General features: G+C 42.4%; 1 protein-coding gene across 1 annotated transcript in view; it reads left to right on the top strand.

Annotated features, from left to right (window-relative positions):
- Nucleotides 1-2,290: 2,290 nt before the first annotated feature.
- The window catches only part of KIAA2012, a gene marked incomplete at both ends in the record, with an annotated part of 111,906 nt that continues 98,795 nt past the window's right edge, over nucleotides 2,291-15,401 (top strand). Inside the window, 2 exon segments of the mRNA XM_082658188.1 lie at nucleotides 2,291-2,374; nucleotides 3,559-3,843. Coding sequence (XP_082514314.1) covers nucleotides 2,291-2,374; nucleotides 3,559-3,843 — 369 coding nt within the window.

Genomic DNA, 15,401 nt, shown 5'->3' with positions numbered 1-15,401 from the left:
TCATCTTCCAAAACTGAAACTCTGTACCCATTCAACACTAACTTTCCATTCCCTTTCACCACATCCCCTGGGAAACACCACTCTACTTTGTCTCTATGAATTCGACTACTCAAAGTACCTCATATAACTGGAATCATACAATATCAATATTTGTCCCTTTGTGACTGGCTAATTTCATTCAGCATAATGTCTTCAAGGTTCAACCATATTGTAGCATGTATCCAAATTCTTTCCATTTCAAGGCTGAATAATATTCCATTGTATATGTTTGTTACATTTTGTTTTTCCATTCATCTATCATCTGTCAAGTGGACACCTGGGCACTTCCCTGAAGGTCCAGTGGTTAAGACTCCATGCTTCCACTGTGGGGGGCTCGGGTTGGATCCCTGGTTGGGGAACTAAGAGCCCACATGCCATGCGGCATGGCAAAAAAAAAAAAAGTGGACACTTGAATTTTTTCCACATTTTGGCTATGGTGAATAATGGTGCTATAAACATGGGTGCTCAAATATCTGCTTGAGTCCTTGCTTTCACCTCTTTGGGGTCATATACCCAAAAGTGGAATCGCTGGATCGTACGGTAATTCTATGTTTAATTTTTTGCGGATCTGCCATACTGGTTTTTGTTGTTCTTGTTGTTGTTGTTCTAGGCTGGGCCACGCAGCTTATGGGATGTTAGTTCCCCTACCAGGGATTGAACCAGGGCCCTTGGCAATGAAAGCTCAGAGTCCTAACCACTGGACCACCAGCGAATTCCTACCATACTATTTTCCATAGCTGTTGCACCACTTGATATTCCCACTAACAGTGCACAAGGATCCCAATTTCTCCACGTCTTCAGCAACAATTGTTATTTTCTGGGCTTTTTGTGCTTGTTTTTATTTTTTTTAACAGTCAATTCTAATGGGTGTTGAAGTGGTATCCACTGTGGTTTTGACTAAATTCTGTTTCGAGCCTCTGCATTCACTGACTTGATTCCCCATGATAAGCCCAATCTAATTATACACGATGACCTCTATTTCTTCCTCATGAGACTTGAGCCTGCCTCCGAGAAAAGTGACAGCCACAGAGGGAGATCTAAAGGTAAGTGGACCTGGGGCCAGCTGCACTTCTTCATCCAGGTCAGCAGGGGGCGCTCCCATGGGACTGCCCTGAAGGCTCTGATGACAGATGACAAGGCAGGTCGCTTTTCCAGACCAAAGCAGAGTCCTAGATAAGCAAAAATGTCTCTTTGTTTTCTGACCCTCTTCCCCCAGTTCTGTCCTCCTGACAGTGTCAGTATCAAGGAGAACCAAGCAGCCTAGGCCACAGCAGTGGTTCTCAAAGAGGATGCCATTGACATTCGGAGTGAGACTATTCTTCATTATGCAGGACAGCGGACAGTCATTGTGACAACAAAAATGTCCCCACCCGCATCTCCCAAGTACCCCCTCCCTCTAGAGATGGGAGGTGCCCAAGTGAGATCCAGGTATGCAAAGGAATCTGGAGATTCCCAGTGTCCTGCACTCACTCCTGCAAAGCAGCGACCACCAGAAAGAGGACTCCTGTCCAGCTGAGGAGACAGCTGGAACTCAGCCAAGGAAAACATCACAGGTCGCCTTAGGTGACCTAGACGATTCCTCTGAGTCTGTTAATGATCACTTGACAGTGAAAGGCTTGCGTATCAGGAGAAGGGGGAGACGCTCTCTAAAAGCAAGACCAATACTATAATATAACAGAAAAAATATCCCAACATACCCACCCTCCCAATCCCGAAATCAGGACTTGAAATCTGAGCCTGGTCTCTTCGATGTCCATTTGACCCTCCCTCCCCGCAGGGTGTGAACCCTGTCCTCCGAAGTCCCTGACTTGCCTAGTCCGGCTTAAGGGACTTCACTTCCCTGTGCTGCCATAGCAACCAGGAAACAACCTCCGCTCACAAGGAGAAGGATGGTGCTGTGGCCCAGATCTGCCGAGGTGCACGGCCGGTAACAGAGCAACAGGACCAGGGGACAACAAGGGCACAGGCGAAGGGGAGAGAGAGGTTGCCCAGAGAGTAGACAATCCAGGGCTTGAGGAGTCTGGGTTTGCGGTTTATTTTTTCTCCCGACAAAGACACACACTGTCTAAACTGTGTGACTGGTTGTTATTAAGAAGCTGCTGTATGAGGGGAAAATGTATTTAATAAAAGGCCCAGTGTTTGTGGTCTTCTTGGGCTCACTGCTGAGCTCAGGTAATCTTGAGGTGTGACCAGTTTTCAGCCTTCAAAACCAAGATGAACTGCCCTTGAGAAGGGTGGTCAGAGGGAAAATATGTTCACCCTCTCTCTCCTGAGCCGGGGACACGGGAAGTTGGTCCAGAACAAACAGAAGTTAGAAGTCTATTTTGAACCAGAGGTGAGTCTTACAGCTGAATAAAAGCATATTTTGGGGGTGGAGGAGGAATGTTCTATTTTTTCATTTGGGGCTGAGCCCTGTGTGTTTTGGTTTGTTTTGTTGGTCCAGTGGTGGGGGTCACTGGAAGATTGTCCCTCCTTTTCTTAAATTCAAGAAAATAAGATAGTTTGCTTGACACACAGAGATTGCCACTGGGGCCCTCGTCCTCCCCCTCACACACTGACTTACAGCCTCATTTGCTTTAGACTGCAGGAGATTCCAGATTGTCTAGAAATTGGGTGGTTTGGTACAAGACCAGAATTTCCACCTGTGTTCTAGGCAAGCTGATGGCTGTTTGGTTTTTAGACATCATGCTCTGTGGTTGAAATGCTGAAATATTCGTGCCAATTCAATGGCTTCCTTGAACCTTCTGGAATTCAACCCCCAGGACTCACATGTAATATAGGCAAAAAAATTTTTCAGTTTAGAACATTTTAAAGAGGTAGCAAAAGTCCCTTGTTGTACTGGAATTTTATTTCATTGAATCCTGCCAGGAATAAGAAATCCACTGGGGGTACTTTGAAAAATTTTGGATCACACAGAGATTTCCTCTGTTTTTGTAGTTTGTCATGATATTTCACTTTCACTGTATTAAAAGACATATAAATTTTCAAAGGACCTCTGTGGCCAATGGCATTTACTTACTTACAAGATATGTAACTACTTTATAGGCTCTTAAACAGCCAAATTAGGTAACGTTACACAGCATCTAGAATGTATGGAAATTCTCCCTGTGTACAGCTGAAGTGATGGGCTGGAATGGTTTTCTCCTATTTAAACTGCCAGCCGGTCCAGGTCTAATTTCAAAGTTATCTGCTGCCCTTGGTAATTCTGACGACTTACTTGCATACCAGGAAATTTTAACTGGCCTGGAAGCTACACTCTACCCTATTTAAGCCTCCAGGCATAAATGGCTCTCCTGAAAGTTATATAGGGTAAAATAGAATCGTGCCCTAGGTTCTGCTAACTCTGAGAGGCAGAGAACAAAAACAGTTGCTAAGAAGCGTGAATGTATTCTGTGACACCATGTGAGCAATTCAGAGAAAACCAGTCACTAAAAACATGCCAAACACCTACCCAAGCAGTATTTCCTATAAAAGGGCCTTCCACTGTGGACCAATCAAGGAGGTTTCTTTCCATTGCAGGATTACTTGAACTGGAAGTCCCCAGAAGATTATATCCTGGTCAGCAAACCGCAGGATGAGGGCAATGCCGACCAGCACATGTGGAGCCTCTTTCTTCCTAAAACATTCAGCACTAGAAAGGGCGCCCTGATCCTCTACTCGGAAGGCTTAGCCATATCAGCACTGACCCCCAAAGAGAGGAGTAAAGGCCCCTACTGCCCCAAAGGCCACAGGAAGAGGCTGGATCTTGAACTGCACACACTTCAGGACCTCAAAGAAGCCATCCTGGCGTACGGAAGGAGACAGGTAGGCAGAGCACTGTCCAGGGTTCAGGGAAGGCCCTGGTCTGTGTCTCTAGAAATCCAGTTGCAGCTTTGGATATAACTTCTTTGCAGACCCTAGGAAGGTATGAAACCCTCAGACTTCCATTTCTTCATCTCTAAAATGGGATTGTACTCACAGTACACAATTGTCATGAGGCTTAAATGAAATAATCTATGTGAAAGGGCTCTGAAAAGCATAAAGGGCTATATTATTATCATTTTGTGTTTTCCTTTCCATTAGAATGACACAAAGTCCTTTTCAGCATTCAGACAGATCTGGGCTAGCACACATTTCATCGGAATCCTTGAAGTTCTGTCTCATAGCCACAAGCATCATCATCACACCTCTGATGTTCTTGGCTTTGTGGAAATGAGGAGAACGTTTAAAATATTTACCTTGAGCCCTTCAGCATCTGCAGGATAAGTTAATGACTTTTTCCACTCTGAATTTAATATTAAGGGGAAACCCCTGTTCTCATTTCTCTGATTCATATGCTCTAATGTCTTATGAGATGTGTACATGGCCCCTGCTTTATATAATGACATGCATCAGCCCTATGGTTGAGGCCATGAGAGAGGCTGGGACAATGTGTCACTTCGTGAAATTCTAGCTTATAGATGGTGGGTGACTCCCTATTTTAAAAGTCTCTGCTGGCTTCTCATTCCCCACAGGATAAAGTCGTTAACTTCTTGTACCAAGCGCTTCAAGCACTGGCTTTCTCTTCCATTTCTAGCCATATCTGCAACTTGTTCTAGCCACCGCCATGACTATGGACCCCTCAAGGCCCCACCCATGTGAAGAGCTTACCGTTCCACTAACATCCCATGCCCTTTTGTGACTCTACACTTTTGCACATGCTTCTACATCTGGAAAACTCCTATTCATCCTTCAAAACACAACTCCAATGTCATCGCCCACTGAAGCTTCTCCCACTTCCCTAGACAGAGCTATCCCATCACTCCCTCCTCTGTGAGCATTCCCATACCATCATACATTGCAATTCATCTCTTTGTCAATCGTTACCATCTCCTTGAGGGCAGGAACCACATCTAAATCTTAGTTTCCAGAAAAAAGTGAGTACCCATAAATGTTTGTGAAATCAATGAATCGATCATGCATGATACCGTCAATGTTTTTTAGATCATCCCCCAGTATCATTATTGAGCAATTTATCACCTACCCCACCAAGGCAGAGTTTCCAAAAGGAAAGTTCCTCTGCTCCTTTTCCTTCTTTCAAAATACAAAGAAGCTTAATGACCTTGACCAAATGCCCAATTGCTCTTTGTATTAAAAATCATAAATTCTTGGATGAAAGGAAACCAATTGTTGTTGAATGCTTAGCATTATATTACAGCTATTATTTCATTAAATCTTCACAATGACCTGTGAGATATAGTTTTTCTTGCCCCCTTTTGTAGATGAGGAAAATGAGGCTCGGAGGAGTTAAGTGGTTTGGCCAGGGTCTCAGAGCTAGTTAATGACAGAGCCAGGATTCAAACCCAAGACTGCCTACTCTCCAGGGCCAGCATGCTTTGCACTCCACCCTATTGTCCGTGGACTTGGAAGGCCTTGGCGTGTTTGCCCTCACATCCACTCCTCACCCTTACCTTACTCTACTCTGCATCACGGTGGGGTTGACCACAGGCTGCATGTAATTCCACAAACATCTGTGTCATCTGGCTTCTAATTGAATTTGCCATTGGAAGACACTGGAAGGAGATTGGAGAGGGAGAAGAAAAATGCCCGGGTATTTCTCCCCTCCCATTCTACCTGTAGTGGTGAGAAGCACCCGTATCACCTCTGTGGCCCAGCTCCCAACAGACAAGCAGGACCGTTGTAGCTCTAGGTTCCTCCAGGTGACCCTGCCAGCTCCTCACTCTGCCCTTTCACCTAGGGGTCAGACTGGCTTCCTGATGTTACTAATCTCAGTGTTGCCTCAACATCTTTTTGGCTTCTGAGCTCTCTATTCACTTGTGTAACCGATTACCTGAATTAAATTCCTTCTATGCTTAAATATTTAGAGTGGTTTCTGTTTTCCGGTCTGGACGCTGATAATGTAGGCTGACTTACTGCCCAGAGCAAGAATACCCTCCACAGCTTTCAGATGCTTGTCTATAGGGCTTCAATATTCCAGGCAACAGTGATCTTATTACTTTATAAAGTAGATGAGTCTGTTTGGGGATGGCTTCAATTTTAGTTAGACTTGGGCTCCATGAAAAAAAAGTTCCTGTCTTCCTGAGGTATCTAGCTACCAGATTTACAACATGTAACTGTACAAACAGAACACTGTAGTCTCACTCCAAATGAGTAGAAGGGAAATGGTGTGAGGAAATCAGAAAGGAAAGAAAAAGTCTGGAATAGTAATAAGGCAGGACTTTAAGATTAGAGGATGTGGTACATTAAAATAGGAGGAAAAAAACTCAAGAGGGATTTGGAATTAAATACAATGAACACGGGCTTCCCTGGTGGCACAGTGGTTAAGAATCTGCCTACCAATGCAGGGGACATGGGTTCGAGCCCTGGTCTGGGAAGATCCCACATGCCGCGGAGCAGCTAAACCCGTGCGCCACAACTACTGAGCCTGCGCTCTAGAGCCTGCGAGCCACAACTACTGAGCCTGCGTGCCACAGCTACTGAAGCCCGCATGCCTAGAGCCCGTGCTCCACAACAAGAGAAGCCACCGCAGTGAGAAGCCCACGCACCACGACAGAGTAGACCCCACTCGCCACAACTAGAAAAAGCCCGCACGCAGCAACAAAGACCCAACACAGCCAAAAATAATAAATAAATAAATTTATAAAAAAAAGACAATGAACACCTCAGAAGAGGAGAGCTTTGGAAACTACAGAGCACCATCTGATTATGAAAACTATAGCCTGGCAAGAAACTTTTAAAATCATAATATCCAGTGCTGGGACGGCTATGGGGAAATGAGATGTCTCATACATTAGGAGTACAAATTCACATGACATTTCTGGAGGGCATTTTGGCAAAAACCTAAAAAGGGCTAATACTCTTTGATTTAGCATTCTACTTTTAGGAAGTTGCCTTAGGAAATAATCAGAGATGTGGCCAAAGATTTACACACAAGAATGTTTACTACAGGGTTATTTATTACCATACAAAACATTGAAAATAATAAATGTCCAACAACGGGACAGTGATTAAATAAAGTACAGTCATACAACGGATTTGGGGTCAGGCAATAAAATCATGTATTACTCATGAATTACATGAGAAAATATAGTGTATTTTTTTAAAGCAGGTTGTAAAATAGTATTCATATTAAAAATAGCAAAGTTCATTAACATTTTTTGAGTATTTACTATGTTCCTGCCACTGTTCTAAGTGCTTTCCATTGCATAACTCAATATGCTTTCTATCAATTGTAGGGGTAGGTACTATTATTATTCCATTTTAAAGGTAAGGAAATTAAAGCACAGAGAGTTCAAGTAATTCACTCAAGATTTATACAGCCACATAGATAATTACACCAGCATTCGAAACTAGACAGTGTACAAAACATCACCTCTCGAATATAATCCCAAGTTTTAAAAATTAGTTATACAAGAAGGAGGATACACATCAAAATTTAACCATGGGTGATGGGACTATAAGTCATATTTTTATTCATACATATCTTTTCACCAAACATTATTTTTTTCAAGTCATGGAATTTTTAAAATAAAAAATTTGTCTAAGTGACATACCCACCAGCACCACGACAGTTCTGAGGCCGACCATCAAAGATCAAAGAGTGGGTGGTGGCCCCATTCCTAGAAATCTCCGCCCCTTCCCCAAAATATTGATAGTTGAAGAATCCTTCCCCTCATCAGCCTATGAAATTACCCAGCCCATAAAAACTAACCATGCCATATTTCCGTGCCTCTCGCCTTCTGAGATGGCCCACACTCTGTCTATGGAGTGTTTCTCTCTAAGTAAATCCACGTCTTACCTATCCAAAAAAACCAGAAAAACAAAACAGAACTATGACTTTGAAGGAGGTAGACAATGAAAGGGAAGGCCAGGTTAACCCTAGAGAGCCAGGTGGGAAACAGAATAGAGCTGTAAACTGAGCCCCGCAATAACCACACCATCTGTTCCTCGGGATCAGGATTTCTTCGTCCAAATAGTATAGTCCAAGAGTTAAAAACACCACACTCAAAGTAAAAGAGCCAAAGTGAGGAGGGGAATAAAAGGGAGGTTGGGTAACCAATAGAGTAGCGCTGCTCACAGAAGGATCTCTCCTGGCTAAACTATGAATCAGGAAACCTACACAACGCTGGCTCCACTCAGACCCGTGACAATCAAGGCTGTCGCAGGAAGGTGAATTAAATTTTTAAAACATCTCACACCATCTCCAGTTCTACATATGGATCTAATGACATGCATGTGGCAATCCATCTGGGTTTCATTTTATAGCTCAATACACACCTACTCTTTAACTTTCTTGATGGCCTAACTTCCTAATGAGCAAAGATAAATGCGCTAAATCGAGAGATTAGATGTCAGAGTTCTTACACTTCTAGATACACACAGATGTGTTGCTTGTTTGTTTTTTTTTAAAACAGAAGGAAATACGGTACAAACATTCCCAAAATTAAAACCATTCTTCTTGAGGCCTCTAATTCGTCCAGCTTCCCATCATATATTTAAAAATCAAATAGCTATGAAATCTAAATAACCATAATTTGGGGTAGTATCTAAATGATACTCATAATGATGCTTTTGAAGCATAGCAGAAACCTCAAGTACCTCTCAAATCATTGGAAATTTTAAACAATTCTCACATTGTTTTCATATTCCTTATTCTTATATTTTTAAAATTTTGCAAATCCGGTGATATTTTTTACATGTCCAACATGGTACATTGATTAAGTAATGTATTCGAAATAATATGTTTTAAAAATTCAGTTCACAGAGCATCCCATTTCTTTATCCCATTGAAGCATGAACAGGATTCAGTTTACAATAGCTGGTTTCAACCGAGATTGTATTGCATCTGCCATCTCCCTTATAAGTGTGATTACATTTAAGAGTATTGCCAACCTTGTTCCACTGATTCCATACTGCCTAATCTCTCCCCACATCTCAGTACTCAAGGTGCTTAACTCTTTAGTTGGTGTTTTCAGTCAATATACAACCCATGAAGGCACTTTCAGACTACTATTTTATCAAGTAATATTGTGATAAGTTATGTTTTTAGAATAAAGTTTATTTTTCCACTCTAATCATAACATCAGCTCATTATACAAAATAGAAAGATATAGAAAAATAGGAAGAATAATAAATTATCCTTTCAGCCAAAGATCAGGAAGACAAAGTTCCCTTTGCAAGTCCTAATCAATTACCTGCTACTGGTTTGATGGTGTCCCTACGAAGTGCTCTGATGGCTGTCAGCAAGGTTCTAGGAGGTACCAAAGCAGCAAGGGGAGAAAGAATGGCTTGACTGCACTCATTCTGCCAAGTGTGCTCCATTTGAGCAGCTCCTGAGCAGTTGTACTTAGAGCCTTTAATAAACCTAGAAGTAGGAAAGATCAGGAGAGAATCATGGTCATCCGTAATGATGAGGTCAAAGGTATTGTCAGTCATAGCTAACACTTGTGAGTGCTTGGTGTAGGCCAGGCATTTAATCTCTATAACCACACCCAATCTGCACAAGCTAATGAGCTGGGTGCCACCATTACTTCCATTTTGTAGTAGGAAAAATGGGGGTTTGAAGTTAATTAACTTCCCCCAAATTATACATCTAAGTGGTGGAGCTAGAATTGGAGCCTGGACAATTGAGTCCAAAGCCCCACTTTTAGTCCCTAGAGGGCCTAATTTTGAAGATTCCACATGCTCCAGGGAAAAGAAACATCTCTCCTGCTTTAACAGTATTTTTTTAAAGGGATCTTGGTCTTCCAACACATCCCTTAAAATCCTTTATTACACAAATCAGATTTTCATTAAAACCAATCTGGGTTGTTAGGTAACATGTTCAAGTAAGCCATATATATGATCCAGTAGGCTTGGCTTTATGTATTTCATCCATTGGTTCCCTTGTATAACCACTAGATACAGAATATTTATAACAACGGCTAACACTTAAGTAATAGTCTAACACTTAAGTAATACTATTGTACCCATCACCATTCTAAGCACTTTATACTTACTATCTCATTTAATCCTCACAACAACTTTATGTGTACTTTTTATTGTTGTAAAATATACATAAAATTTACCATTTTAATCAATTTTAAGTATACAGTTGAGTGGCAATAAGTACATTCACATTGTTATACAACCATTACCACCATCCATCTCTAAAACTTTTTTATCTAGCAAAACTGAAACTCTCTACACATTAAACAGTAATTCCCTATTTTCCATCATTCTACTTTTTGTGTCTATGAATTTGACCACTGTAAGTACCTCATATGAGTGAAATAATAGTTATCCTTTCAGTATTTTGTAATCGGTTTATTTCATTTAGCATAATGTCTTCAAGGTTCGTTCATATTGTAGCATGTATCAGAATTTCCTTTCTTTTTAAAGCTGAATAATGATTCACTACGTATATATACCACATTTTGTTTATTCATTCATCAGTTGATGGACACAAATTGCTTCCACGTTTTGGCTATTGTGAATAATGCTGCTATAAACCTGGATGTACAAATACCTGTCAGTGTCCCTGCTTTTAATTCTTTTGAGTATATACCCAAAGTAGAATTGCTGGATCATATGTAATTCTATTTTTTGTTTTTTGAGGAAGCGCCATACTGTTTTCCATAGTCGCTGCATCATTTTACATTCCCATTAGCAATGCCCAAGGGTTTCAATTTCTACAAATCTTCAACAACACTTGTATTTTCTGTGGGTTTTTTTTTAATAATAGCTATCTTAATGGGTATGAAGCGGTATCTCATTGTGGTTTTGATTTGCATACCTTAGTAACAAGTAATATTTAGCATCTTTCCATGTGCTTATTGGCCATTTGTGTCTCTTCTTTGGAAAATTGTCTATCCGAGTCCTTTGCCCATTTTAAAATCAGGTTGTTTGTTTTTTTGTTTTTGAGTTGTAAGGGTTCTTTATACATTCTGCATATTAATCCCTTATCAGATATATATGATTTGCAAATAATTTCTCCCATTCTGTGGGTTGCCTTTTCACTCCTGCTAGCATCCTTTGATGCACAAAAGTTTTACATTTTCTTTCTTTCTTTTTTTTTTTTTTTTGGCCACATGGCATGCAGGCAGGATCTTACTTCCCCCACCAGGGATTGAATCCGTGCCCCCTGCAGTGGAAGCACAGAGTCTTAACCACTGACTGCCAGGGAAGTCCCAAGCTTTACATTTTCATGAAGTCCAACTTATCTATTTTTTCTTCTGTTGCCTATTCTTTTGGTGTCATATCCAAGAAATCATCACCAAATCCAATGTTGTGAAGGTTTTCCCCTACGTTTTCTTCTAAGAGTTTTATAGTTTTAGCTCTTAAGTCTATTCTACTTTGAGTTAACTTTTGTCTATGATGCAAGGTAAGGATCCAACTTCATTTATTTTTGCAGGCAGGGTATGTACTTTTATCATCCTTATTTGACAGATAAAGAAACTGAGGCACATATGGGTCAAGTAATTTCCCCAAAGCCACACAGCTAGTAAGTAATGGAGCCAGGATTCAGACTGAAAAAGACTGAGCTCTTAAAGAAACTGAAGCTTAATTTTTTCTGTTTTCATTTCTAGTTGTTGTATCTTCTTTGCTTTTGTGACATATGGCTGGTCAAATCTTTGATGCTAAATGGTTTGGTTGAGAATCAAACCCTGTAACAACATTGCAACTACGGGAAAATTCAGACCACTTTATGATTCTCTTCTTAATGGCTTGATACTCAGGAACATATGGCCACCAAAGATATGTGGGAGAGATAGTATCATTTGTACAGACTCTCAGAAATTAAATCTGCAGAGAAAAGGGCTAGCTGAAAGCGGCAGTGTTTACACGAGGCTGATTAAAGTCAGGCTGGGGCTGAGAAGACTTTTCAGGCACAGCTGCAAGTGGACACACATCTCTCCCCTCCCACCTCACCCTCACCTCCACTCTGGTTGCACTCACCTGGCAGCCCCAAGTCTGGCTCCAGGCACACCTGCACAGGTGCAACAACAATGGTGGTTACCCTCTGTTCTAATAAGGCTTGGCCTTTGCCAGGGCACACTAACTCCGGCAAGCCTGACCAAGGGGCAAGAGACACCAGCTATGCTCCTCCGGAGAGAAGGACTTCTGACTGCAGTGGGCAGCTCAAGGTACAGGTGGTCAGCAGGAAAGTACAGACATTTGGGGGATTTCTATTCCATTAAGCTAACATCTTGAATAGTTATTAAATACTCAGTGCCTTGAACATTGCCTGACACATGGCAAATTCTCAACAGATGGTTGTTAGATGAACATATTAGTTGCCAGGGTGTGGCGGTGGGAGGTCATAACCTCTACCCAGTAGGGCTGGGTGTACAATGTGGTCAGGTAGGCAGATTTGTGCTCCTGTGATACCTGATACAAGGCAGCCCATGAGAGGAACTAGACTATAATTTATTAATATGCTGTCAAAGTATAAAGATGCTAGAGACTGAGATTGCTTCCTCCTAGGAAAATCTAGAGTGGCGTCATGGAGGAGATAGAATCTGAGCTGAGTCTTGTGGTAAAAAAATAAATGGAGCGCAGCCCTCTAGGCATAGGTCAGTGAAAGCCCAGGGGGGAGAGTGGGCAAAGTCAGAGTAATTAGACAGGTGTGGCTCTTACCTGGAGAAGTGGGTGGGGTCAAACTACAGAGGGCTTTGCCTGCCAGCCCTGGGAGAGCTGGATTTCTCTCTTTACCTCTCTGTTGACTCCTGCACACAAAGGGTGCCCACCCTCTGTGGTATGATGACAGCTGGCGATCTGGGCATTTCTTGTCTTCCTGGGGACACTGGCACCCTGCCACCGCGTATCTGCTGGGCAGGAGTACTGCACACATGGGCTCCTTCCACCTTCTGAAAACCCTTGCCTGCCAGGACCGAGGTGGGGTGGCCATGACAGCCAGTGTGGGGCTGCGGACAGATGCATGGGCGCCCCTTTGCCCCTCTGCACATGGAGGCCGGGGGAGCACCAGGGAGCTGGCGGGCCAGAGCTAGTCCCTCGTTAGAGGAAGCATTCCCAGTGGAGTGTGGATAAGAGACCCCTCTGTGCACACTAATTACTCATTTCAGAAGAACCAAAAGCTGGGGTTGATTAGCAAAGCCAAGGCAGGCCTGAGAAGTCTGGAACCATCGGCAGCCAACCTCCTGCTATCGTTTATTTCCCTGTTCCAGAAACTCCCTTCCTGGCTCCCTTCTGCCTCCTTTTATGTTTTAGAGTAATTTTGGTGGTTAGAGGTTCAGGATAATGTTGGAGAAGGAATAGAAAAATATGGAGAATGTATGCAAGGGCGGTGGGTGCAATAAAATACATTAATTTTTAACGTGTTTTCCATTTATAATATAATCTATTTTACTGAAATTTTGATTCCATAAAAAAAGAGAGAAGAAAAAACTATCTGTAATCTTATGCCCAACACCCTAATACTGTTGTTATTAGAATTTTAATGTATTTTCTTCCAGTCTTTCCACCATGATTATACATTTATAAAATAAACTTTAATGGGATTGTAGTTGTACTATACATTCCTTCTAATACCTTGCTTTTTTCCACTTAACTTATTATTCTACATGTTGGAAATGAGTGAATAGATTTAACCCTGAGTGAGCTTTTTGGTAACCTAAGCAGGCCTGCGGCCTCCCGCAGTACTTCAGTTAATCCAATGAGATGTGAAATTTATGAACCAACTTCACAGGCATAATTTGAGAAATTACGAACAGGAACCAGAAAACTAGAAAAAAAAACTTAAAGAAGCTGTGGTAGGCAGAATAATGGCCCCCCAAAGATGTCTACAACCTAATTGCTGGAACTTATGAATATACTAGGTTATATGGCAAAGGGAAATTAAGGTTGCAGGTGGAATTAAGATTACTAACCAGATGGCCTTAAAACAAGGCGGTTATCCTGGATTATCAGGGCAGGCCCAGTATAATCGCAGGGATCCTTAAAAGGGGAAGACGGAATCAAAAGAGAGAACCAGAGAGATGGCAGCATGAGAAGGACTCAGCCCAATGTTGCTGGCTCTCAAGATGGAGGAAGGGGTCACAGGCCAAGGAACGCAGGCAGCCTCTAGAAACTGGAAAAAGCAAAGGAACAGATTCTTCCCTAGAGCCTCCAGAAAGCCCTGTAACACCTTGATTTTAGCCCTGTGAGACCCATTTCAAACTTCTGACCTCCAGCACTGTAAAATAACAAATTTGTATCATTTAAAGCCACTAAGGGCACTTCCCTGGTAGTGCAGTGGTTAAGAATCCACCTGCCAATGCAGGGGACATGGGTTCGAGCCCCAGTTTGGGAAGATCCCACATGCCACGGAGCAACAAAACTCGTGCACCACAACTACTGAGCCTGCACTCTAGAGCCCACAAGCCACAACTACTGAAGCCTGTGTGCCTGGAGCCTGTGCTCCGCAAAAAGAGAAGCCACCGCAATGAGAAGCCCGCACACCGCAACAAAGAGTAGCCCCCCCTTGCTGCAACTAGAGAAAGCCCGTGCACAGCAACGAAGACCCAACACAGCCATAAATAAATAAATAAATAAATGTATTTAAAAAAAAAAATCCACTAAGGGGGGAATTCTCTGGTGGCCCAGTGGTTAGGACTCAGCACTTTCACTCCAGGGGCCCAGGTTCAATCCCTGGTCAGGGAACTAATATTGTGCAAGCCACGCAGCGTGGCCGAAAAAAATAATAATAATAATAATAAGCCACTAAGTGTATGGAAATCTGTTAAACAGCAATAAGAAACTAATACAGAGGCCAAGATCAGCTTTCAAACTCAAGGCAAAAATGTACCTAGATGTGCCAAATTCCAGGATAAGGGATTCCCTAATTCTTCTCGGCAACTCCCTGCCACATTGAGCAAGCGGCCGAGCAAAGCTACAGAACCAAGCAGGTGCTTCAGAAGTGCCCCCTACTGAAAACCAAGGGGCTCTTATCCAGATCAGACAGGGCGTCATGCCATCTGCACCAGGGCCACAGCATCTCAGAGGACGCTTGGTTTTATCACATTTAGAGGGAAGTCATTGGAAGCAAAGATTTACAGGAGGAAATGAAGTTCCAGTTCATCCAGAAAAAGCCTTGGATCTAGTGGCTCCATAGACCAGGGCTTAACACAGTGCCTGGCACGTAGAAGGTGCTGAACAAATTTTTATTGCATGACCAAATGAAAAAATGGAGTGAGTGAAAGAACTTAAGTCATTTTGTGTCCACTGCCCTCCCTACAACTCCCTCTCTCATGTCCTGTGGAAAAAGCCTCAAGATTTATGTGGGGCTGAGTTTTTCAGGCTCTTTTTGTACTTGAAGTACTTGCCACATAAACTGTCCAGACATCAAGGACCAGGTGATGCTCTGTGCTTGGATTCCAAGCATTCATTTAATTAACAAATTCTGA

The sequence above is a fragment of the Grampus griseus genome, assembly GCF_964374135.1.
Source record: "Grampus griseus genome assembly, chromosome: 7".
NCBI classification, from domain to species: domain Eukaryota; kingdom Metazoa; phylum Chordata; class Mammalia; order Artiodactyla; family Delphinidae; genus Grampus; species Grampus griseus.
Note: the sequence above shows the minus strand (reverse complement) of the source record. Positions and strands in the feature narration are given on the sequence as shown.